This window comes from Rutilus rutilus, assembly GCF_951802725.1.
Source record: "Rutilus rutilus genome assembly, chromosome: 9".
NCBI classification, from domain to species: domain Eukaryota; kingdom Metazoa; phylum Chordata; class Actinopteri; order Cypriniformes; family Leuciscidae; genus Rutilus; species Rutilus rutilus.
In genome coordinates, this window is record NC_140223.1 from 19,878,142 (window position 1) to 19,902,526 (window position 24,385).

At 38.6% G+C, this 24,385-nt stretch overlaps 1 protein-coding gene across 5 annotated transcripts in view; it reads left to right on the plus strand.

Moving 5' to 3' along the window:
* sez6b (seizure related 6 homolog b) overlaps positions 1-24,385 on the plus strand; it is a 198,004-nt gene that overhangs the window by 143,643 nt on the left and 29,976 nt on the right. For all 5 annotated transcript variants that reach the window (XR_014628838.1, XM_084419962.1, XM_084419960.1 and 2 more), the window contains exons 5-7: positions 16,761-16,946; positions 20,193-20,361; positions 20,918-21,084. Coding sequence is in view for 4 of the 5 variants with exons in the window: in XM_084419962.1 (XP_084276088.1) it covers positions 16,761-16,946; positions 20,193-20,361; positions 20,918-21,084 (522 nt within the window). In the remaining variant the exon portion in view is untranslated. The remainder of the gene's footprint in view (positions 1-16,760; positions 16,947-20,192; positions 20,362-20,917; positions 21,085-24,385) is intronic.

Here is a 24,385-nt window from a genome sequence, read left to right on the forward strand (position 1 = left end):
CAAGGTATCAGAGACGTACTCAGAGTGAGGCAGTGGGTTAGAGACAGGGACCCAGCTCGGAAGGCCCGAAGACGGCCCGAAGCAGGGTCTGAGTTGTAAGCTCCTGTCTCTAGGTAGCGGCAGAGAATGCGTGAGAGGGCGTGACCGGGTCCTCGAACGCACTCAATACCAGCTAAAGAAGCCGAGTCTGTAGGTACAGGAGAACCGCTGGATCAGCCAGGAGCACCATGTAGTGCTACAACTGAGCGAAGCAGCGGAACCACGGATACCACAGCCTTCAGGCAACAAGCTCGAAAGGCCCAAAGGCGGCCCGAGACAGGGTCTGAGTGTGTAGTGCAACTCTTACCTGTCTCTAGATGACCTCAGAGAGTGCGTGAGAAGGCGAAACCGGGTCCTCGAACCACACCCAACTGTTGGCTGGCGAAGCAAGAGGTAGCTGAAGGTTGCAAGGCTGTACAGGGTCACACACCAACAGTCTAAACCTCTATGCTCTTTCTTTGAAAACGTAGGTACCGCTGCCTCCGCTTTACGAAATTTGCTGGTAAGCACCACTAATATTTTCCTCTGAAAATCTACTTGTAAATATCAAGTATTTCTGTTTTTTATTGATCAGCTGTTTCTTGCTCAGACAACACTCACTGCCATAACTGTGACCTATTTTCAATGGTCTTGCTCTCATGTATGTGCCTGTCACTCTGTAACACTCTATAATAAGTGCAAAAAAATAGTAATTGAGAGACAGATTTAAACGCAGTGTGGCTCCTGAGGTTGTCTGGGTTACGGCTGCTTTTGTTTCCTTCTTCCACTAAAAGCTGTTCCCTCCTACTTCACAACTGTGAATAACAGTAATGATGCAAAACCACAGTAATTACATTAATGATTGGCTGTGACACAGGGTGCATGTCAGTGCAGATGGTTTAACAATGGAGCGTGATGTCGGTGGGTGGGAGAAAACATCAAGACTTTTCATGCTTTCTCATGTGCCGGCGGATGCGAGTATACACATGCGTTCATGTTTGCTCCTGTCCATCGTGTTGTGCATTCTCATGCATTTTTCATTTCAGTCTTCGCTCATTCCTTATATATTCATGCATGGATTTTTAAATACGTTCTTGTTCCAGTTAGAAAGTCTCTGCTTGGCAGATTTCCGTTCGGCTGTGAATGAAGTTTGACATCCAGTTTAATATGTGAATCCTATCTCAATGAGCACATGTACAGCTCTAAAGTTCACTTTTCATTCTGTGTAATTGCCTCCCTGAAACACTTTTGTACGAATTGATCCGCAGCTTGAAATAATCCATTGGATTTCAAATATCACCGTGCGCTGTTATTTACAAAACAATCATACTGCCACAGTTGTTTACTTATTGTATGAAAAGGCTGCCTTTTGTAGTCTATCCTCATCCCAAATACAATGGAGCAGAAAAATTCTGTTCAATTTTGTTGCCTACATACTGAGAGAGATGCATTCACGTCACTCGGTGCGGCGGCCAATGTGTAGATAATCTATCACTGTATTGTGAGCAGACCGACAGCGAAAGGGAGGCTGTGTTATTGGAGTCAGGGGGATGTGGTTGCTCTGGGTTTTACTGAAAGCACATGAGTGCTCTGATGGCCTGTCAGTGAGAGAAAGGAATGCTGGGATGCTGTCAAGATGTCTGGGAGTGTCTCCAGGCTCCCTGCCTCACCGTGTGACACATGCGGCCCCCAGAATCCTTCGCAAATCTCTCAGGACACAGTCCGCGGACTCGTGTCGCAGATTCAACAACACTCTGCAGACATGCTGTCAATGTAGCGCTGTAAGAAAGTACAACTTATAATGAGGAGAGCACTCCCCGTCCGGACAAAATGGCGCTTTTCGCAGGAGACTTCCTCTTCCTTCAGAGAACATATGCTCCCTTTTAAAGGCTGTAAAATTGTATTGTGAGCTATTTAGTGAAAGGCTTGTAATTCCTGGTTTGAGAATTTAGTAGTAGAATGAGCAAATGCATATTTGCTAAACAGTGTTTATTTTCAAACATTTTTGTTCTGTTTTAAGATATGATACAATGCTACTTTGTTGATCCCAGAGGGAATTTGAGGATGTGAGTATACACTTGTGTTCATATTTACTGCTGTCCGCCGTGTTGTGCAGTCTCGTGTATTTTTAATTTCAGTCTTGGCTCATTTCTTATATATTAACACACGTATATATAAATACATTCATATCCCAGTTAGAAAGTCTCCGTTCAGCGTAATTTAATCATAGTTGCTAAACTGGCATCTGAATTTAATTGATAAATGACATTTTAGTTGGCAAAATAAGGCAAATATTAAACATTTTATATATAATTTTATATAATAATTTATATTATACTTTTATGTTGTGTACACTACTGTTGAAAGTTTGGGGTTAGTAAGATTGTTTTGGAAGAAATAATACTTTTATTCAGAAAGGACACATTGATCAAAAGTGGAAGTAAAGAGAAAAAAATAATCTAGTTCAAATAATGCCGTTCTTTTGAACTTTATGTTCAGCAAAGAATCCTGAAAAATATGGATCACAGTTTCCACAAAAATATTAAGTAAAGAAATGTTTCTTGAGCAGCAAATCAGCAGGGCCCGGTTCCCCAAAACGTTCTTATCGCTAAGTAGTTCTTAACCTATTCCTTAACCTCTCTCTTAACGTTATGGCACGATTCCCGACACGTTCGTACGCAAAGTATATCTTCTGTAACTCACACTTTCGTAAGGTTGGTCTGGACCACTCTTAGCTTTACCTTATCACTGTTGCAGGTCTATACGAATATAATTCTGAAGTTTTGATACACCCAGACAGTATTCAATTAGGCTAATTCAAGTGTTTTCATGCAAAGAATAAAATTGTCATTACACTGATTGTTGTTAGATTTTTAATTATATTATTATACAATATTATTAATTTAATTAAAAAGCGCTTTTAAAGGCCAGTGAAAGCATAGGCTACTGTCAGTTAAGTCCTATTCGGACGCTAATATTGTTTCTCATGGGCTTGTATGGTATTTTAAACATTTATAGGGGTGAGTCGGTGATTTTAGTGCCGTCCGAATCCATAATATCAGTGTTTTTTCTCACCCAACCCGCGTAAAAATCCCTGGCCAAATTAGTACCTACTGTTTTTTGATAAACAGGTCGTGTGGTAATTTAATTGCCGTCTGAATCCACATCTCTGAGTTTACAAGAAGAGATTCAAAATCCACTGTTTAAACCCTTTTTGATCACTGCCGAGCACCGAGATGTAGGCCTACACTTTTATTACTGAAATGCTGGAAAGTATTTCCAAGAACAATATTTCATCGCAGCTCCACCTCAGCGAACAAAAATGGGAAAGAGAAGAAAGCACATACAAATTTGAAATGGTTATTATGGCAGCAATATATGATACAATTTAAAAATATGTAGGCTAGGCTATTATAGGCTATTATAGTTTGGATTATTTTTTATAATATCCCATGAGTCCTAATAAATGCAATTTCAACTATTTCTGAAGTGCTTCTTTTATAAAGAACACCGCTTTCTCACATAAACAGCCCCTGCACGAGAGAATAATTGATTCTCGAGCCATCGATATCAGCAGATTCAGCACCATCGCCACGGACAGCACCGGGTAACGTCGCACGTAAGAAGGTATATCTTAAAGGGTTAGTTCACCCAAAAATTTAAATTCTGTCAGTAATTACTCACCCTCATGTTGTTCCAACCGCGTAAGACCTTCGTTCATCTTCGGAACACAAATTAAGCTATTTTTGATGAAATCTGAGCCATGTCTCACTCCTCCATAGGCTTCTATGTGACCGAAACTTGCTGGCCCAGAAAAGTTATTAAAGAGATCGTTAATATAGTCCAAGTGACTCCAGTGGCTCAATCTTAAGTATATCAAGCGACGAGAATACTTTTTGTGCGCAAAAACAAACAAAAATAACGACTTTATTCCACTATTCATTTCCTTCTCTCTGGACCTCTAGTTGGTTCGCGTAGTGTTTTTGCGCAGCGCGTCTGTGTTACACGTCACCACGTAGGCTCACTATTGGCCGACGCCGGTCATGTGTGTGATGCGTGATGACGTGCAACACAGACGCGCAGCGCAAAAACACTACGAGGCCCAGAGAGAAGGAAATGAAAAGTGGAATAAAGTCGTTATTTTTGTTTGTTTTTGCGCACAAAAAGTATTCTCGTCGCTTGATATACTTAAGATTGAGCCACTGGAGTCACTTGGACTATATTATCGATCTCTTTAATAACTTTTCTGGGCCAGCAAGTTTCGGTCACATAGAAGCCTATGGAGGAGTGAGACATGGCTCAGATTTCATCAAAAATAGCTTAATTTGTGTTCCGAAGATGAACGAAGGTCTTACGCGGTTGGAACAACATGAGGGTGAGTAATTACTGACAGAACTTTCATTTTTGGGTGAACTAACCCTTTAAGCAGCTTCCTGAGGTATGGTTCGGGGAACACACTTAGGAACATAAACAACTTTGGTAAGATATATCTTTCGAGTCTTCGTAGCGCGCTAAGAGTGAGCGTTATCGGGGGAACCGGGCCCATATTAGTATGATTTCTGAAGGATCAAGTGACAATGAAGACTGGAGTAATGATTCTGAAAATTCAGCTTTGCTATCACAGGAATAAATTAGATTTTAAGATAATATTAAAATAGAAAACAGATATTTTAAATTCTAATAATATTTCACAATAGTTCTGTTTTTACCGTATTTTTAATCAAACAAATACAGCCTTGGTGAGCATAAGAGACTTCTTTAAAAAATAAAATTAATACATCTTACCAACCCCAAACTTTTGTACAGTAGTGTATAAATCTGTTTAATGTGTTACATAGTTTGTTTTTTGTTGTAATAAGTTAATTAACTTGCCAAAATAATTAATTTTGGGCGAGTCAATCCCTGACATTGACTATGAGAGATATTGTTAATATCTTGCGGTGTTATTTTTTTGCTAATCAATTTTTCATGAACAGTATGTTTTAATTAAAATCATTTAATTATCATCTATAGCTACAGACTACACAGCTACACATTTTGTATTGTCTTTCCTAGTGATGGAAAACTCAAAAAAACGAAACTTTTTCATCATTAATATCGAGATCAACACTGTTTTGTCACTTATTGGTATATTTTCATCCCCTTTCTGAGGGATTCTGCACTGTACAGTTCCAGTTATTAAATCCTGTATAATCTGAACGGCTCTCTCTTTAAAGCTAAATTGTACAGAATGGATGTTATTATAAACCTTTGGCAACACTTTGGCAGAGGAGCCCATTTCATTAAATCTTTTTAATTAAAAATTAATAAAGGGCATTGTCTTTATCACAAAGTTGCAGGAGCCCTATTAAAAAAAAAAAATCCATTGTCCTAAACTAAATTAATATGTTTCCAGGTTGTTATTGGTAAGGAATTATCAGATAATTATTAAGAGGTAATTGCAGTGGAAGTTTCCTCTGCTTTTAATAATACAGAGCAGACAGCTGCTCTCTCATTTGCATTTAATGGACGTGATATAGTGTAAAATCTAACCGCGGCAAATGGAATTAAATTGCGGTTGTTTTAGGGGCTGGGCGGGGCATGTGCGCTCGTGTAATTGATTGATAGCGCCGACCACCTGCTCATCTGCCCATTAGCTATCAAACAGCGTTCATTAAGAGAACCCTTAGCAATTATGAGAAATGACATTACCCGTGCTGTGAAAAAAATGAAGATCTTCGCAATATGAAGGAAGGAGGTCATTTGCATACACAGAGCGTCTACCTATCAGAGTTTGATTAACAGTCTAGACATTCAGAGATAAAGGTCTGTAGGGATCACATCTAGTCCTGCCCTTTCGGACCAGCATTTGTGAGTCGCTTTGGATAAAAGCACAATTCAAAACAAATAAAAATATAACGCATAGTGTCTGAATGACACTAGTGTGAAATACAGGCTCTCCTCAGAAGACAGCACTCAAACATATGCGAGAAGGGCAGATTGATTGAGCAAGCGCATGGCAGTAAGAGCACCTCAATCAAACACAGGCTATTATACTCCCCCGCCGCCACTATTTGAAGTCGTTTGATGTTTTGCCGGGCCGTTGGATCCTGAACTCTCAAAGTTGTGCTTCAGTTCGGCCAGTTAATGAGTGCTTCCCGCCGAGCCGTTGGGCCGTGCTGTGACACACCATTGTTTTGTCATTTATTGACCGCTCTCTATGCCCTCACATCATTAGTAGGGCCGTATGAAAAACATGCCAGCGTGAACACGGAGTACACTCTGCCACCGACTGTCTGTTTGCTTTTATGAAATTATATGTGCTGGCACTGAGTTATGTGGGCGTGCTGGAGCAAGACATTTAGATGACATGAATTATACTTCAACACTTCCATAAAAGAGAAAGTCTGACAGTGAGACGTACGTTTAATGAAGCAAAGATTCTTACTGTCTCCGTGTTTTGTCACTTGAGGTGACAATGCAAATAAAATAAGTTTGGGTTGCTTTTATTTCCATGGGAACTAGGCAGATTTTTCTTTGCTGATGAAACTTCTACTTTCTACTTCTGTTTTTTTTTTTTTTGGTGTGTTTTTTTTTTATGCTGCCACCTGTGTTCTCGCTGTACCTTTTAAATTGAACAGAAAGTCATGTAGTGGAAAATAAGGAGTGCATAGTGGTGTGGCTCTATATACACAAAGATGTTTTTTTTGTTTTTTTCACTGACAACTATTACTCACCGTCCTTAAAGCATTATATTTTTGGTTATAAATTTAAATTTCACAGTCTTTTGTCGACTGGCAAAAGCCTACAGTATGTGGTGGCCATATATAAAAGGTTACTGCATGGGGGTTTTATTTTATTTTTTACTAAATGTATTGATTACGGCTGTCAAACTTAACGTTGACTTTATTAAATATGTTTATTGAAATATTTATTATTATAATATTCATTATTAAAACATTTGCATTCTATTGTGGAAAATAATTTTTCTGTGTTTTTTCTTAGCTCCCTGCAGGTTTTATGGCATATACATATATATATATATATATATATATATATATATATAGCGGAGCACGGGGCACAACCTATCACATTTTGGTTTTGGCTCAGTTATTAAAAAAATAATTAAGTTAGATTAAATCTTTTCTTTTACACAAGCAACATACACATCTCTGCTACTAATGAACACTTAAAGTTTTTTTCTAGGACCTACCATTTTCGTACAGTTGCACTGAAAGTTACAGAAGTGCAAATGTTACAACTTACCCCATATGCGGGCTTAATTGTAACAGACAGAGGGGTTAGTTACACACATAATTCAGAACCATTTTATCTGTATAGTTTGATATTGTTTGTACATCTGTATAGATAGATATCCATACATCCATCCCTCATTCAAACATCCTTCTATTATGGATCAATATCATGGATAGAGATATATGAAAGGGCTGCACAGTTTTGCCATAAATAAATAAATAAAATCATCAAATATTGTAATTGCTATTGAATTATATTTGTGTGTGGCAGCATGCAAAATTATTATTAATAATAATAATAATAACAGTAATAATAATAAAAATGAGCTCAAAATCACATTTTAAAGGGTTTATTGCATGAAAAACAGGCTTTTTAATAAAAAACAAGTGATCAATGCACAGTTAACAAATGTGAAAAAAATCATACTTTGACATTTAAATTCCAACATTGTTTGTGAAAGTCCAACAAAGTTAAATGTGGCAAAATAAATATATAAATAAATACTCAAACCTGAAAAGTTGCGTGGCTCCCTGTTTTCATTTCATTATCGTTGTACACTTGGCGGCTTAGTTGTAAAACTGTGCTACAACTAACCCCGCTGGGTAAAAAATATTTTAAGCCTAGCTTACAGTTGCTAGGAGTTGCTGACATGTTTCAAAATGGTGCTATGTTTTAGCCAACAAGACAGTTATTAAGGGAATATAAACTTAGATTTGGTGACGCACACACCCAACTCAGAAACCGGAAAAAACGTATGATGAAAAAATGTACTTGCATGGTGTCAAAACACTCTTTGTCCAGTATCTTCACGAAATCTTATCAAAACTTTCCACAAATCAGCGGGAGACCGTCTTCTGGCAGCGAGAGAAAATAAGCGGAAACACAACCTGCTTGACCCTGACTAACTATGTAAAAGGTCCATGCTACATTTAACCCAGCTTTAGGTTGTGCCCTGCGCCCCCCTATCTATCTATATATATAGGCTTTGTACATCTATTGGTATTATAATAGTTTGACAGAAAAAAGTACTTATTCTCTAGGTAATATTGTAATTTCTTTTGGCTTTAGTGCAATGATAATATAAAAGCTAATGACTTAATTATAACAATTTGAAAATGTGATGTTTTTATAATGTCATGCTTAACATTTTTCTTAACATTACTTCCATTTATATATATATTTATATATATATATATACATATATATATATGGAAATAATGTAACCCAGTAATCGCAGTAATTCATTGTGTGTGTGTGTGTGTGTGTGTGTGTGTGTGTGTGTGTGTGTGTGTGTGTGTGTGTGTGTGTGTGTGTGTGTGTGTGTGTGTGTGTGTGTGTGTGTGTGTGTGTGTGTGTGTGTGTGTGTGTGTGTGTGTGTGTGTGTGTGTGTGTGTGTGTGTGTGTGAGAAACACGCCGAAGATGTCAGTATACTCCTGTGTTGTTCCCCATATGTGTCTGGATGATCTACTTCATGATGTCCGTTTGCTCCCACCACATGTCCCAGGTTAATAAGAAATTATGTAGAAGCCAGTCTTAAATTGAGGGAGATTTCCCTTGCGTCTGTGTCATCTTGGATTTAGTCACTCACATGCAATCAGCCTCAATAAGACATGATGAGCTTGGAGTCTGTGAATCCCTGCCCATACTTCATAAATAAGCGAAAGAGGATTTTTTTATTTTGTATTAACTCATGTAATATGCAACAGATTTAATAGCGCATTCACTTTTGTAAGTGTACTACTACCCTGCTGTACTACTTTTTACCAAAGACACTGCATGACACAAGAGTGGCATCATTTCAATGTTTTCCCAGATGACGATATGTACACACACACACATAGGCATTTCATGCTCAGAATCGGAGATGAAGCTCTGCTTATCAGTGAATTTCTGTGGTTGTGTAGACCGTGAACCTGTACAAGCGCTGGAAGAGTGGAAACCCAGGCACTTATAGACGTGAACTGCTCCACTAGTTCTTGACATGCTGTCAGAGCAGCCTGACACACAGCTGGTCACTGTGGTCTTATCATACAGCAGATGTGGTCCTGTCTGAAGAAAACAAATATTCACCCAGCAGGCACCACCTCACTGAGACCTCCTCTGCTAGCATTATCTACAAATGCCTGTAAAAGGTTTGAAATCCATTCAATTGATTTTACTCTCTTAAAAATAAAGGTTCCAGTTAGGACCAAAAAGGGTCTTTGATGTCATAGAGAACCTGTTCAATTTACTTTAACTTTAATACTGGAATGAAATACATACATCTGTACCATATTGATTATTTTTTTATCGCCATCAGTCAATACTGTGAATATTTCCTCTTTTTGCATTTTGAAGACCTTTGTTTTCCAACGCTCACCTAATCCTTTATGGTTAAAGGTTGATATATACAGTGATGATTCTCTGTTTATGTTGCCATAGTTCTCTATATATTTCTAATTGCCATTGAGTGCATTGATCAGGGTTGGAAATAAACCTTCATTCTCCATCCTTTATCATACTTTGGCCTGCCCCAGAATGAATGAGAGTTTTCATGAGCACATTGCATATGCTCAAGGCTTTTATGTGTTTACAGCTGAAGATGCATTGAGCTAGAGGCGGTGAGCATGTTTGTTTGGAAGCCTGAGATGTGCCAAGTCAAGGTCCTGACTCATATTCAGTGCCTTCAGAGAGTTCCAGTGGGCAAATGGCCTGCATGTGTGGATGGAAATCTTTTTGTGATGTTTATACGTGTAAAGAATTCAGAGCAAAGAGATCTATCGGTTTGCACCTTTCAGTGGTTTACAGTGTGATCTTCTTTCACCTATCGCTATTCACTACAGTACAGTAGTCTATAATGTAAATGTACACATAAACACACAATGATTTATAGCTTTCCTAATCAAGTTGGTTGCTGATGTGCAATATAAGTCCTATAATGCCTACTATATCATATCTGATATGCAAATTTCTTCGAAATTATCAGCATGATCAAAACTTTGCTGAATAACCTGTTCTTGCTCAATGAATCTGTACACAATCTGCTACATTCCTTGTGTTGTCTGACTAAAAATTCTAAAAGTGTCCCCCTTCAGGTTGAGGTACATGTGTATTTTCATACAGTAAATGTAAGGATAACTGAAATATAATTTTTTTGAAAAATCCTGTTAAAGTTTGAGAATCAAATATGATACATCAGGTTTTTGAGGAATGTTTGGTCCCCATTGGCTTTCAGTGTATTAACAAAAACAGCCAAATCACAATGAAAGGATTTTTATTTTTGGGTGAACTATCCCTTTAAGTTAAACCAGCCAACTAAACCATGGGGTTCGCCAGTGTGACCGGACATACATCGCCCCATTTTCACCACGTCCACCCATGGGCCTTCCTCCAGGGCACCTAATGAAGCACATTAGCACTGCATCTGTTGCTGTCTAAGCAGTTGCCAGCTAATCTCCACCATGCCAGTTCCCACACAGTCATCTTCAGGCCACATTACAACACTCAGTCTTTATGGCCTATGAAGCCACAAGGTAACTTGCGGGCATGTGATTTAGTGTTGACCGGACGGCTCCACATAAAGCCAGCCTCCGATGCCCCCTCAGTATTAGTCTAATTGAAATGGAAGCAGAGGGGTAATAATGCTATAACAACCCAGCGGTGCTGGCGCACAGGCCCTGCTGTGCTGAAACAGCGTTAATAAACCATAAATAAAATAGATGGCTGAGGGAGTGAAGGGCCCCCCCCCCATGTGCCGGCTCATTTAGTCGGTGAGAGTGCTCCCCCTCTCCGTGTCGAGATTAGACAGTCATCAGGGGCAGATACCCTCTCCACATGCCCCGTCGCTGCAGGCACTGAGCTCTTATACATGTGTGCCGGTGTAAGCGGATGGAAGTCATGAGCAGGGCATAATTACTGTGAGTTCAGATACTCTGTTTTAAGGCTATAAGAGAGAGAGGATGCAAAACTGCCTCATCAAATACTAAAATATACACTAAGCACTGGGAATTAGGGTGTTTTTAAATTGCCTCTACAGCTCAACTTTTGAAACATCACAGGCTAGAAAGCAAGGCTTATTTAGTTCTGATTCATTTAGATTATGATGTGACTTTTGCTTGCATATCAAAGAAAGTTTCTCTCAGCTAGTGCTGCAAATTATACAGGAAACCTTCTTACTTGATTGTGACGAAACTGTGCTGCCATTGTTGCGCTGCATCTATCTATAAATTACAGAAACGTCTGTCTGTCTGTCTGTCTGTCTGTCTGTCTGTCTGTCTGTTATTCGCATATCTCTCGAACCGTTTCAAACTTGACAGGTGTCTTGCTATGGGCACGAGTAAGTGCAGTGCCAAGTTTGACGTTGTTTGGATTAGAAATGCAAAAGATATCGTTAAATATATCTGTAAAAGAAGCACTTGTCTTATAAGGTTGGGGATTAAAAATAAACATTCTGACCTAAACACACTGTCAGCTAAACATTAAGTCAGCTACACTGTTTACTTCTGAATATTATATTTTATTCACGCCCATCATTTGTAGTAGCCTATTCACAAACTGTTTGCTCAAGCGTAGCGTTTTGTCTGAGTTCACTGTGTAGCCTGCTCCCTGAATCGTTGTGCTTATTCATTTGTGGATGTTAACTGAATCTGTAAGTCAGCTTCACTGTTTACTTCTGGTGTGTGTGTGTGTGTGTGTGTGTGTGTGTGTGTGTGTGTGTGTGTGTGTGTGTGTGTGTGTGTGTGTGTCTGTTATTCGCATATCTCTCGAACCATTAGTCTGATGGATTTCAAACTAGTAAGTGCAGTGCCAAGTTTGCGTTATCGCTACTGTGTAATAGTAGCCTATGCTATTCACCAACTAAACATATCCTATTCAATGTGTTCACAGTCTCTTTCATGGCCATCATTTGTAGTAGCCTATTCACAAGCTGTTTGCTCAAGCGTAGCGTTTTCTCGGAGTTCACTGTGAAGCCTGCTCCCTCAATCGTGTAGTTCAATTTTCCATATTTATTGTATGTCATTATGTCAGTATCAGTATTTTCTTTCTACCATGCACAAATAAAAATTTCACTGAACTTTTGCTGTGTAATTGTAACAATGAGCACTCAAACACACCGAACAAACAATTACTAAAAACACACACAAAAACTGATTTTGCACGGGCACTTTACACTAGTGTTAAAAAAAAAAATGTTTTAAGCAGCCATTTGTTGATGAATTGGACTGTAGGCTACTGGTTGCATTATGTTTTTGATTTTCATTTTGAATCAGACTATAGGCTACTTATTACACTGTATATATATTTGTAATTCTTTAAAAAGAACTGGTTTAAATAAGTAATTTGTTCATGAATCAGACTACACTGCCGAAATAAAATGTTCATTAAATTAAAATTAAATGTTTTTCCCAAAATAACTGTAGATAAAGTCAAGATGTTGACGAGAGTGATGTAGAAGTATTCACCGTGAAGCTTGGGGTAAAACGCCCCATCATAATTACTGTAGTTACCATGTTCTAAACATCACATCCTTTGTTTTTCCATCAAATGTAATTTAACTATAGGTGGTTGAATAAAAATAATTGTACTTTAAATTGAAAAATTACCTCAAGTTAGCACCAGCTATCTAGTTAGCTAGCCAGTTAGCATCAGCTAAAAATATTTTATAAATGGGTTGATTTTCAGCATGGTTCATTCAAAAATATTCATATTTATCTACTGTTGTTTTAGCTTGTCTTTTTAATTTGAAGCTAAAACTGCTTGTACTCTGATATAAATGTATAAAGCAAATTGCTTTAGAATGGGGTTACACCTTAAACATGTGGAGCATCAAGATCGATCAAAACTAAAAGCCATTATAATCAACGAAGCTGTGTAGACTGCTAGTGCTCACCTGTAACACAGTTTGCAGAGTGAACTATAGTTTTCAGATTTTTCATGCAAGTACCGCAGAATCTCAACATCACGTGGGGCACAAAAAATGCTCTTCAGGGTTGTGGATGTCAGTTCTGTATAACGCTCGCTTACTGGCTCCTGTATTGTTGCTGAGGTGCACCACCCCATTACGCCGCTCCTCTCTGTTCAGTAAGGGAAAAGAATTGCAGTGATTTATCAAACTGTGGCTTTCTTGGACACAGAATCCAACCTGAGCCAGCAGAGGGGAAAAAAACTTAAACAAAAACATTAATTCTGTTTGACAGGGCCCTCTACCTCTCTAAACACCACCACACGATCAGAGACCAGGGAGAGAGTGATTCTCGCTTGAAACACGGCAGTGATTCACTTTTGCTGTTGGTTCAGGATCAGATACGGATAATCTGAGCCATGAAAGCAATACTACAGGGCATTGTACAGAACGGTTTAATTAATGCCTGACACCTGAAAAATTGCTGTAATATTTTAGAGAAGACTGGTTCGTAGAAGCTTCTATTGCCTCTAATGTGAGATAACATTTTTTTTGAGATAGGATAGCATCTCGATCATGTGTAATACAACTTGACATTTTTACCTGTTATTTACAGGGCTTTGGTGTAATTGAAGACCTTGTGCTTGCCGTTAGCTGCTAGCCCTATGAGCTCTTTGCTTGCTGTGTGCAGACAGTGTCAAGTTATCTCTAAAGAGTTTGGCTAGAATTCACTTTGCTGTATTGAATTGCATTTGCATTTGCTGTATTGCATTGCAAAATCTGTTTATGACTAACCTCCCACAATCCAGTTTAACCAGATGCAATGTGAACTGAAATAGCACTATGCTATAGTATTTAAATTAAATAAACATTCATTTCTTTGCAAAAGAACAAAAAACTATTTGAATGTAAATTAAGCTTATTATATTGTGCTTTATTTAACCAGTAAAATGCCAGATCTCGGTAGACTGCTGCATCCTCCGCAACTTCTCACTCAGAAGTAGTTGTGCCATGAAAATGGTTCATCAAAGACTTTTTTAGGCTGTTTGCAAAGTTATTTACCTCAATTGCATGATTTATGTACATTCAAATTACATTAATTTTTATTAAATATATTATTTATATTTGTATTTTATATCTATATAAATTAATTGTTTTTAAATTAAAAAAACAAAAACTAATAAAACTAAAAAAAAAGCTATTGAAGTTATGTTTAAAAATGGTACAGCGCTATTATTTACCAAATTTATTTACCATTGCAATTCATGCAAATAAATGTGCTTATGGTTGGCACATTTCATTATTAATGAATTATCCCGCTTAGCGGTGGAAAAGATTTGTGCTAGGCCTGTTTCAGTCAGCTAAAGAAGTTGAGAGCAGATATGACATGGATCCAAGCCAGGTCAAAGGTTATAATTTATCGCCCCTGTGCAAATTTTTTGGCCTCGGGCTCAGTCTTGTCATTGGTGACAAAAACAACACCCACACTCCGCTCTGAATTTCAACAGCTAACAATACGGCTGCCGCAGCAACATCGAGACGGAGAAATGAGCCCTGAAATTTCTGTCATAAATTGCAAAAACATTCTCAGAGGAGGATTGGGGGGAGGAGACGAAAAAATTGGTGTTGGGAAAGCAGTTCTTAGCTCGACTGGCACTTGCGGTCTAACCTGGATTTATTGCCTCGCAGGGCCTACTGCGGAGGCAGTGCGAACTTTTGTGATGAAGGAGAATATGGTCACTTGCTTATCAAAACATCCTTCATATGCAGATACAGTTCTGTACATGACTTGCTATTAAATTCTCTCTGGCCTTGAATTTTGACCTCTTTCATTTCAAAGAAAAATCTCTGTCTTTTATGTCTTTAGTATTCACACCATCGGGGCTTGTTGATTTTCATAGGTAGAAGGTAAAATGGAAAAATTGCACTGTTGTAGTTTGCAAATGTTTTCTAAATAGCAGCACTTCGGTCCAAGACCTTCTTCAGGCCTTTTGAAAGGGTGAAAGAAACGTTTTCTCGTTTGATTAGGTCGCTGGTGTGTCTTGTTAGACTATTACCCTGTGTGTATATACAGTAAGCACTTGTGTTCCTGTGTTTGTTGTCTTGTGTTTTCCTTTGGTGGATGTTACGTTGTTGGTCTCAGTCTCGCTCCCTGGTTTTCTTGATTTTCTTATGTTTGGTTTATTTTGTTAATATTCTGTTGTGTATATCCTCTGCACTTGGATCCTGCCTTCACTCTTCTCTGAGAGCTCGGTGTGACAGAGAAAAAGTCCTGACCAAGAAACACTGGGGCTGTGTTCAAAATCGCTATTACTATTTAATAAGCAATCAAAAAGAAACGTATACCTGTTAAATATTACGCTGTACCCACATTGGACCAGCGGTTTGGAAAATAGATGATTCAGCTGCAAGCGCCAATCTATTGGTAAGACCTGGGAATTCATTCAGCACGACCTTCACAGTGCATTATGGGTATTCTCTAGCCATTGAGCATACATCAGTTGTCCACTTGTTATTGTAGTGCATTATGGGATTGAATGAGTGCACTTGATAACGTCTACTGTGGTATGGACACCACTACAAATGGCTGTACCCCCAAATAGTGCCCTATTTAAGGGCATGGGGCGATTTCAGTGTATTTTAAATACACAAGGACTAACAATATAACAAGACACACCTGGGAACAATCAAGACTAATGAACAGGGAAGCAATCAACAAAAGGACTAAAAAACAAGGAAAGAACATAAAAGAACACACAGGACAAACGGGAACACAGGCTGGGATCATGACAACAATGGTCAATAAAGACAAATTTTACAGCCCTATTCAGAAGACCAAAGCTTATGTAAGAGGCCATTTTTAATGAAGGTTTATTTAAACCAGACCAGTAACTAAGATTACTTAAATACAAATAATGTTATTGAGGCATCATTTATTTCAAACCTGCTTCTAAATGGCACATAGAAACAAAATGAAACCTCGTTGAATTGTCACTGGTCATTGTATACCGTATGTCATCAGACATTCAGACGGTCTGTCTAAGTGGGCCAGATTAAGCTGCTATGTGGACCAGAGTTTTGCGAGACTCTGTATGAAAGTCGAAATGGAAAGAGTGTCCAGTTAAAAATGATTAAGAATCTGCACTAGTCTCAGCGGTAGAGAGGGTTTTGCTCTATTGCGACCATTAGGCCAAATGTGAGTCTAATCTATCATCTTAGGCAGCTAATGATTGTCTCCATGCATCCCAGCAGGCCCATTCTGGCTTGGGAAACGGACAGTGTTCAGGGTTCGGGTTTATTTGTCATCTTCAAGATGTCCCTTTCACACAGAAAAGGTCGACTGCGGTCTGGAGAACATGGAGAGAGGACATGCATTGGGGACAGACCCTCGGAGACCATATTAAACTGAGAGAAAGAAAGACAGATGGAGTTTGTTAAGATAATAAGTCTTCTTGAAATAAGTGGGAGTCGCCGTAATGCAATATTCAAACTCCCCACAGACCTTAGTCTCAGTCTAATGATAGTTTCAGAGCTGCTTCAGACGTTTGTTTAAATAAGTGTGGTCTGACGTGCTGCAGTTTTAATCATGTGCCTAATCATTTATTCTTTTTCTCTCCATTACAGCATTTGTCTTGAGTTGCAACTTCCCTGATAGACCAGCGTATGGAGATGTGTCCGTCACAAGCCTCCATGCGGAGGGAGAGGCCTATTTCTACTGCTTCAATGGATATCAACTCCAGGGTCCCTCCACACTGACATGCCGCAATGCCACCACACCCTACTGGAGTGGCAGAGTGCCACGCTGTCTTGGTGAGTCCCAAACTTAATGATGAAGGGGGGTGTTCACACTTGTAGTTCGGTTCGCTTGGTTTGTTTGGTCCAGACCCCCACAAAAAACGAAAAAAAAACATTTAATCCTGGTCCGCTTAGCGTTCACATTGGCATTTTAACACCGAACCTAAAGATACCAAACCTAAATATATAGGGATATGTTCACAACCTGATTGGTCGGCTTTTATTATGTATTTTCCATGACAGAACTTACCGAACATCCAAAACAATGTTGTGTGCTGGGCTAAATGCGCTCGTTGCATGTGCGTAGCCTACATATGATGGTATTTTGACCAGCTGAGAACTTGTGAAGAGCTTATAAAATGTGTAAAGGAGTCGAAACAGCACCAGGAATCCCTTTGTCACGCACACAAATGAAGATCTGCTGCGAGGAGACGCGGTTCTGATGTCTGTATCGAACTGTGATGTTACTCATCTGTGATCTTTTCAGTGGTCTGTGTCCGTTTGTTTGGTGCGCCGTTCAACTTATTCAAATGAACCGCACTAACAGAGTAATTGCACCAGGGTTAATTTTAATCGAACAAAACATGCCAAGAGTGAACACACTTACGTTTTTTACCTGACAACCACTGGGATTACATTGGTGAAATTGGTTATATTGGTGGCTAGACCAGTCGTTCCACTGAAAAATTACAATTTAGACAAGAATTAAAGTGCTTTGACAAAAAATGTACCTCACATTTCTACTTTTATAATATTTGAATAATGATGGCATAATTTACCTCCATTAAGTTTACTATTCTTACCAAGATTTTTGCTTTTATTTTAACTAAAGGAGTCATTAAAAAAAAAATCTGTGCTACTTGACATTATGCCCCGAATGCGTTCCATTGAACATCACTTGTATTGGACCCAAGTGATCCCTTTAAAGGGTTATGGATCTAAGCTGCTAATACAATAGATGCAGGTTGCTTCCAGGTGGCTGTAAACTTGAAGTTGAAACTACCTAACATGTCACATGTGCCCTTTCACCAGATAGACTCTTAATTGCAGGTTACTCCAGAGGGATTGTCCCTGTATTGAGTGCACTACAACAAAAGCATCAGCTAAATGACAGTTAATTACCAAATCTGCAGTATTTGATCTCTGCCCCTGAGAAATTCAATTATGAAGCAGTAGCACTAGTAAGCAGCACTGTTAATGTTACAAGTACAGGAAAATCTATGAAATAGTAGCTTCTGCTTTTAATGAACCTTATTTCATTTTTATCTAGATGCAAGTGGTTTTGCCTGCCAATGATAAACAAAGCCTCCTCACACTTGCTGATTTGCATCATTGTGAAGCTGCCCTGGACTCGCTCACTAGCAATTATCCTTCGTTTTATTTTTTTCCGTTTCACCATAAACATACACCCACAAGTCATTTTGTCATTCAGACGCAACCAAACCTCATGCCTGTGTAAATATTTAGTCCACACAGGTGTGATTTAACTTGACAGAGGAGAAACTCCCAGTGCGGTTGCTCCCTCCTCCTTTTAAGTTAATTGGGGTTTGATCATTGATTTTGGCTGGAATGGTTGTAACAGAATTGTTTGTGCTACAAGGCAGTGAATATTAACAACCGTACCCCCTCAAGGCAGCCTGGTGTGACAGCGTGATTGACAGGTCTGCCTCCTCTGCATAAATAAGGACTTTTTGTGCCTCAATCTCTTTGTAGAGCCGAATCCCAGAGCTGGAGAACTCTTCCCTCTTGCATGACAAACAGAACAACATCTTCGATTGCAAACAAGACCGGGTTCCCTGAAGGACGGCTGTTTTGATGAAGGATCTCATTTAGTGCTTCGGCGGCACGAGTCGTGAGGTGGTTTAGTTAGCCTGCGGCTGCCAGACGTGGCCTACAGGACCTGGGGTTTTTAACTTTTCGCCATTATTTTGGAGTGAAATAGCATAAACGTGCAGTTTTAGAAGCATGCTGATGCGGAGCCGGGCCAGACTGTGAGAGTCTGATTACTGATCAGCATGGGCCGGCTGCCAGGGAGCAAGGCTTTGGGTCCACTTTAATTACGTTCTGTCCGCCTGACTAACCTTCAGCCGTCAAGCTCTGAAGGAATCCCTCCGACAAGCTCTCACTCTTTTTTTTGTTGCTTTAACAAAAACTGTTTACTGTTGCTTTAGTAATAGTAATCCTTCTCTGTTTGAGTCGTTGTGGTCTAATGTTTCTTGAGTCAAGAGGTGGCATAAATACAATAGCTTAAAACTTAAAAACGTAAAAATAATTGTATGGCTTTGTGGGGGATGAATTTCAGTGTGACACAACTGTCCTGATATCACAATGAAAACATTTTTTTATTAAAATTCTTTGTGTTTTTGTTTTATGCAAAACTGATTCCCGAATTATTACTATTAGATTTTTTCCCCAAAGTCTTGTGGTATGACCAAAATGCAGAAAAAAATTATAAAACAGGAAATGATATCATAGAGAGGACCCCTGTCAAGTTCAGGAAGATTCTTAAAATGACAGGTAATTTAACCTTTTAATGACAAGGCAAGATTACTTCAACGTGTAAAAGGTATATTAATTATTTACTATATGTATATTATTATCGTAAAATACTAATAAAATACTACAAAATTATTTAATTCAAAATAATTAATAATGAAATAGTACACTAGAATTTGTTCAAGGAGTCAGGGAATAATGTTAATACTTTATACTTAATAAATGCCATTTTTATAGTCATTAAAACATTTTTGACTGTTAAAAATATATATTCTATAGGCTACAGAATGAATGTATGTAGTATGAATAAATCCCACTTTACTACATCAGCCATGTTGACATTGTCATGTGACTTGTTGCATCACTTCACCGCCATTCAGAACTGCTAGAAAACATCCATCAGATTTGCACTTCAGATTCTTGCCGGAAGTAGTAGGTCATTGGGATTCTTTTCACATACTGTTGAATTCAGACGTACTCCTCATTTCAGATACAGTTTTTCTCCTACTATATAAGCACACATTTTCTATGGGCATTTTTTACTGAGGGTATCTAAAAGTCTTTGACGTGTTCACTCACCCTCACTATGTCTTCTTATTGCTACATTATTGTGTTTTAGATAGAGATCTAGTCTCTGTGTTCATGCACTATGAAAGAGTTTTGTTATCCACAGCTCAAAGCTCATTCTGAGGGCTTTCCTTGAACTCTAGCGCTCTTATTTTCATCTCAATGGCGTCTGTCTCCTTCCATTTGTACTTTGAACAGTGGCCTGTGGTGGAATGGTGAAGAACGCGACTCTCGGCCGCATTGTATCGCCTGGTTTCCCTGGCAACTACAGCAACAACCTGACCTGCCACTGGGTGCTGGAGGCCCCTGAGGGTCAAAGACTGCACGTGCACTTCGAAAAGGTGGCCCTCGCCGAAGATGATGACAGGTTCGTCCCAGTCAACTCACTCAGTACTCCACTATTATACACTAATTAGTCAACTGATGTTCAAAGAGACAGTTGGAGAAGCTCAGAGTGTCTCTTCACAGTGCGTCACACTCCAAATGTGGCGCTACTCTTCAGGGCATTATCTGCTACGGCGAGAGCGAGGGATGATAGGAACAGCTGTGAGTGCGCGAGTGAAAGTGGATGAAAGTTTCTGAGATCAGACACTTGCTCTCCTTTAAAATAATTTAGAATAATCAAATCCCCTCGTGCAGGCGCGGAGAGAGCGATTACAGCCCACTCCGGGGCCTCAGGAGGGGGATTAAGTTATTTTTATTAGCAGTATCCGCTTTTTCTGCAGGCTTTGCTAACAAATGGACTTTTAATGAGGTCACTTGCTGCTCAGCTATTCAAAATCATATCAGGCAATTATTATGAAAACTGCCAAAAGACAGTACTAGAAATCGGAGGAACGTTACATCTGCTGCCAAACAGATACTGTAGAGAGATTCGCTGTTTTGAACCAAACTAAACCATTCTGTTCTGTTTATGTCTGCAGGTTTCTGATAAAAAATGGCAACCACATCGACTCCCCCATTCTGTATGACTCGTATGAGGTGGAATACCTTCCGAACGAGGGGATCGTTTGTTCCGACAGATATCTCTTTGTGGAGTTCACGACGGATGGTTTCGGGACCAACACGGGGGTGGCCATCAGATATGAAGGTACGGACTAACTAGACAATTCATTGTAAGCTTAAGTAGATCGTAGAACCATTGCCACCAATGGTCTCTACGATCAACTTTTGAGAATCGCAGCCCAGGTCAGTTCGCGAGTGAACCAGTAGGTATGTTTACGTTCACTAATTTCCGTCAATCGCAATGAGTACAGTCTGATTTCACATTCTGAAAGTTCTGTTTACATGAACTATAAATCCTGCAATCTGATTCACATATTCGTTTACATGTGCATTACATGTATTCTCAACAAAATTTCAGTCGCCACGTTCAGAACCGAGAAAACCATCGGGAAAATGTCACTGGAGTGCAATCTTGAGTCATCTTGATGACATATCTAAAAAGAAAGCTGACAAATATGATAGCAAATATTGAGTAAATATTAAGTCTCATCCACTGACAGTTCGTAAGACGCGAGACATAAACATACGCACGTTCATAAGTCACTGAATGTATGTAAACATCATGACCCATTGCGTGTGCACAAGGTTTTTTTAAACTGGTTGGATTCAAGTGTGGATCGATTGATGTTTTCTATTAAGAATTTTTTATCCGATTGACTGCCATCAATTCGATTATAAGCGTATTATTTGGGTGTAAATGTAGATAATGATTCGGTTCTCTAATGTCTTATTCATTATTAGTTTTTAGTCACTGTACAGCATTGGTCACAGGACATCATAATAATGAGGACTTGACATCTTTTCTTATCCGTCCTCCGCTGCTTTGTCTCTGAACCGGGCCATACACAGCGGCGGTTACCGAGTTCAAACGTTGTTTGAAGAACACATGTCCTTTACAGAGCCTCAGGGCTGTGGTGGAGACAAAGAGTGTACCTTCCGGCACATTCCCCTTGTTGCTTCGATTCACACCAAAGATCTTTTCTCTTACGTGCCTTGCTAAACACTGCTTAGATTCATGGCTCAAATGAGATTTATTCAGATTAAATCAAATGGAAATCGAATCAAATGCAACTCGGCAAGGTCATTAAAATGAGTTTTAACTGGAAACAGAAATTGCATAAATTACATTCCTATTCCCTCTGACAGGTCAGTCGAATGTGTGCAGTTGCATTTGTTCACAGGGATGACATGCACACCTCGTCGGGACCTCGCAGTCATTATCTGGCGAGATCAATCTAATCTCATTTACCATGCCACAATCCGATTATGCTATCTACAATATACTAATGTGCCTTCACGGCTACCTGTAATAATTTGGCTTGTCTTCTCAGACTTCTGACACCTCTCTGAATTTCACACCAGTGTGAGTGCTCAGCCTTTAATAGTCTTTCTGATTGAAGTGCTTAAAATCAAAATGGATCTGTTTTTATCAATTTCAATAGACTAGCAAAATAACTGATCTGGAACTCTTTGTGTATCGAGGAGCCACACATTGAATACTTGTTCAGTTCTCTGAAAGCCATTTAAACTAGAATCATGTAAATCTATGTAATAATTGTATTTGAATGGAATATTTGTATTTGCTGAAATAGAGGTATTGTCATACTTTTCAGAGGTAAATTTCTTTCTTTTTTTACCTTGTTGTTTATGATCAATCAGTATGGCCCAGATAAACTTGTATAGCTAAAGTTGCTGTTTTACATCTTTAACACTACAATTCAAAAGCTTTGGGTTGGGAAGATTTATTAATGTTTTTGAATGTCTCTTATGCTCAACAAAGCTGCATTTATTTGATCAAAGGTAAAGTAAAAACAGTAATATTGTGAAATATTGTTACAATTAAAAAATAACTGTTGTCTTTTTTTAAATGTAATATTTTCCTGTGATGGAAAAGTTGAATTTTCAGCATCATTACTTTAATCTTCAGTGTCACATGATCCTTCAGATCAAGAAACATTTCTTATTATCATCAAAGTTAAAACAGTTGTGCTGCTTAATATTTTTGTGGAATCAGCATTTATTTGAAATATAATTTTTTTGTAACATTATAAATGTATTTACTGTCACTTTTGATCAATTTAATGCATCGTAACTTTATATTTCATACCTTTAGACTTAGTAGACTTCTCTTTTTTGTTTAATTCAAGAGTCCACTTTGTCTGAGATCTTTCTCCCAAATGCCTAAAAACAAAAATAAATAAGACATTTTCTTGCATATTGTAAAAGTATAAAACTATAAAGTGATTTGGATAGCATTCCACAATGAAAAAGTAAAATGTAGTAATAGTCCATGAGCCAGGGGGGTCCATCGGTATCAACGGGGGGGCAAATGCTATCATTGTTTTTTGGCAAGGTATACACCCCTAGTATTAGAAAAATCACGATAGCAGTGCAGCGGTGGTAGCGAAATCACTTTTTTGAGCTCATGAAGTTACTTACCCCCTAAAATAAATTCCGTTTTTGAAATCTGGTGTATATCTGGTTTAGGCTCATGCTAGGGATATTGTCAATATTCTATAATATGGTGCTTGGTATCGTTGGAAAGGGGACCTTTTAGGCTTTCATTTAAGCCCAGTACTGAATCTGTCTGACAAACACAGAGGTCACATGACTTCTTTAAACCAAAAATAACACACATTTTTCCACAATTTCCGCCTAAACTGTATGCTTTCTTTTATCCCTGTGGCATGTAAGAACACCACGGACACAAAACTCAACAACTTCAATACTCAAGGCACTCTGATGACTCAGAACAATCTGAGTATGACGACGTCAGGCTACTAAATTGGCAGTTGACGATGTTTACAGTAAAACATCGCGATGGACGATGATATCGTGGGGTGGGGTTAATTTATAATATTATTATTAAAAACGTGCTTTTTTTCAATACAATTTCAACAGTAGTAATTATTAGGTCCATATACAACTAAAAACAAACATATATTCAGCAAACAATAAATAAGTTGCAATATAGAATTAATTGTGCAGGGCTTTCACTGTGAGGTTGAGTTACCAACTGATGAACATAAATCCTCTTCGTGTGCGTGTGTGAGAGAGAGAGAATGCACACAGTACTTACATCTACTGTGTTTACGGGAATACTCGACTTGTTATTTTGATATATCTCTGTGTTTATTTGGCCGTTTAGGCGCGCAACCGGAGACAAAGGCTACTTTGCTAGTCCGTGTTGCGCTCGGAGCGCGCGCACAGCATCCTATTCTCACTTTTAATATTTATTTTCAGTATAAAGCACATCCTGCTCTTTTCTTTCTCATTCATTCATGTTTCGTTATTAATAACTGTAAACAAAATCGTCAACTGAAATCTGCGCGGATTATCAAAAATACGACACATTTATAGGACATAATAGGGTCTCTGCGGCAAAA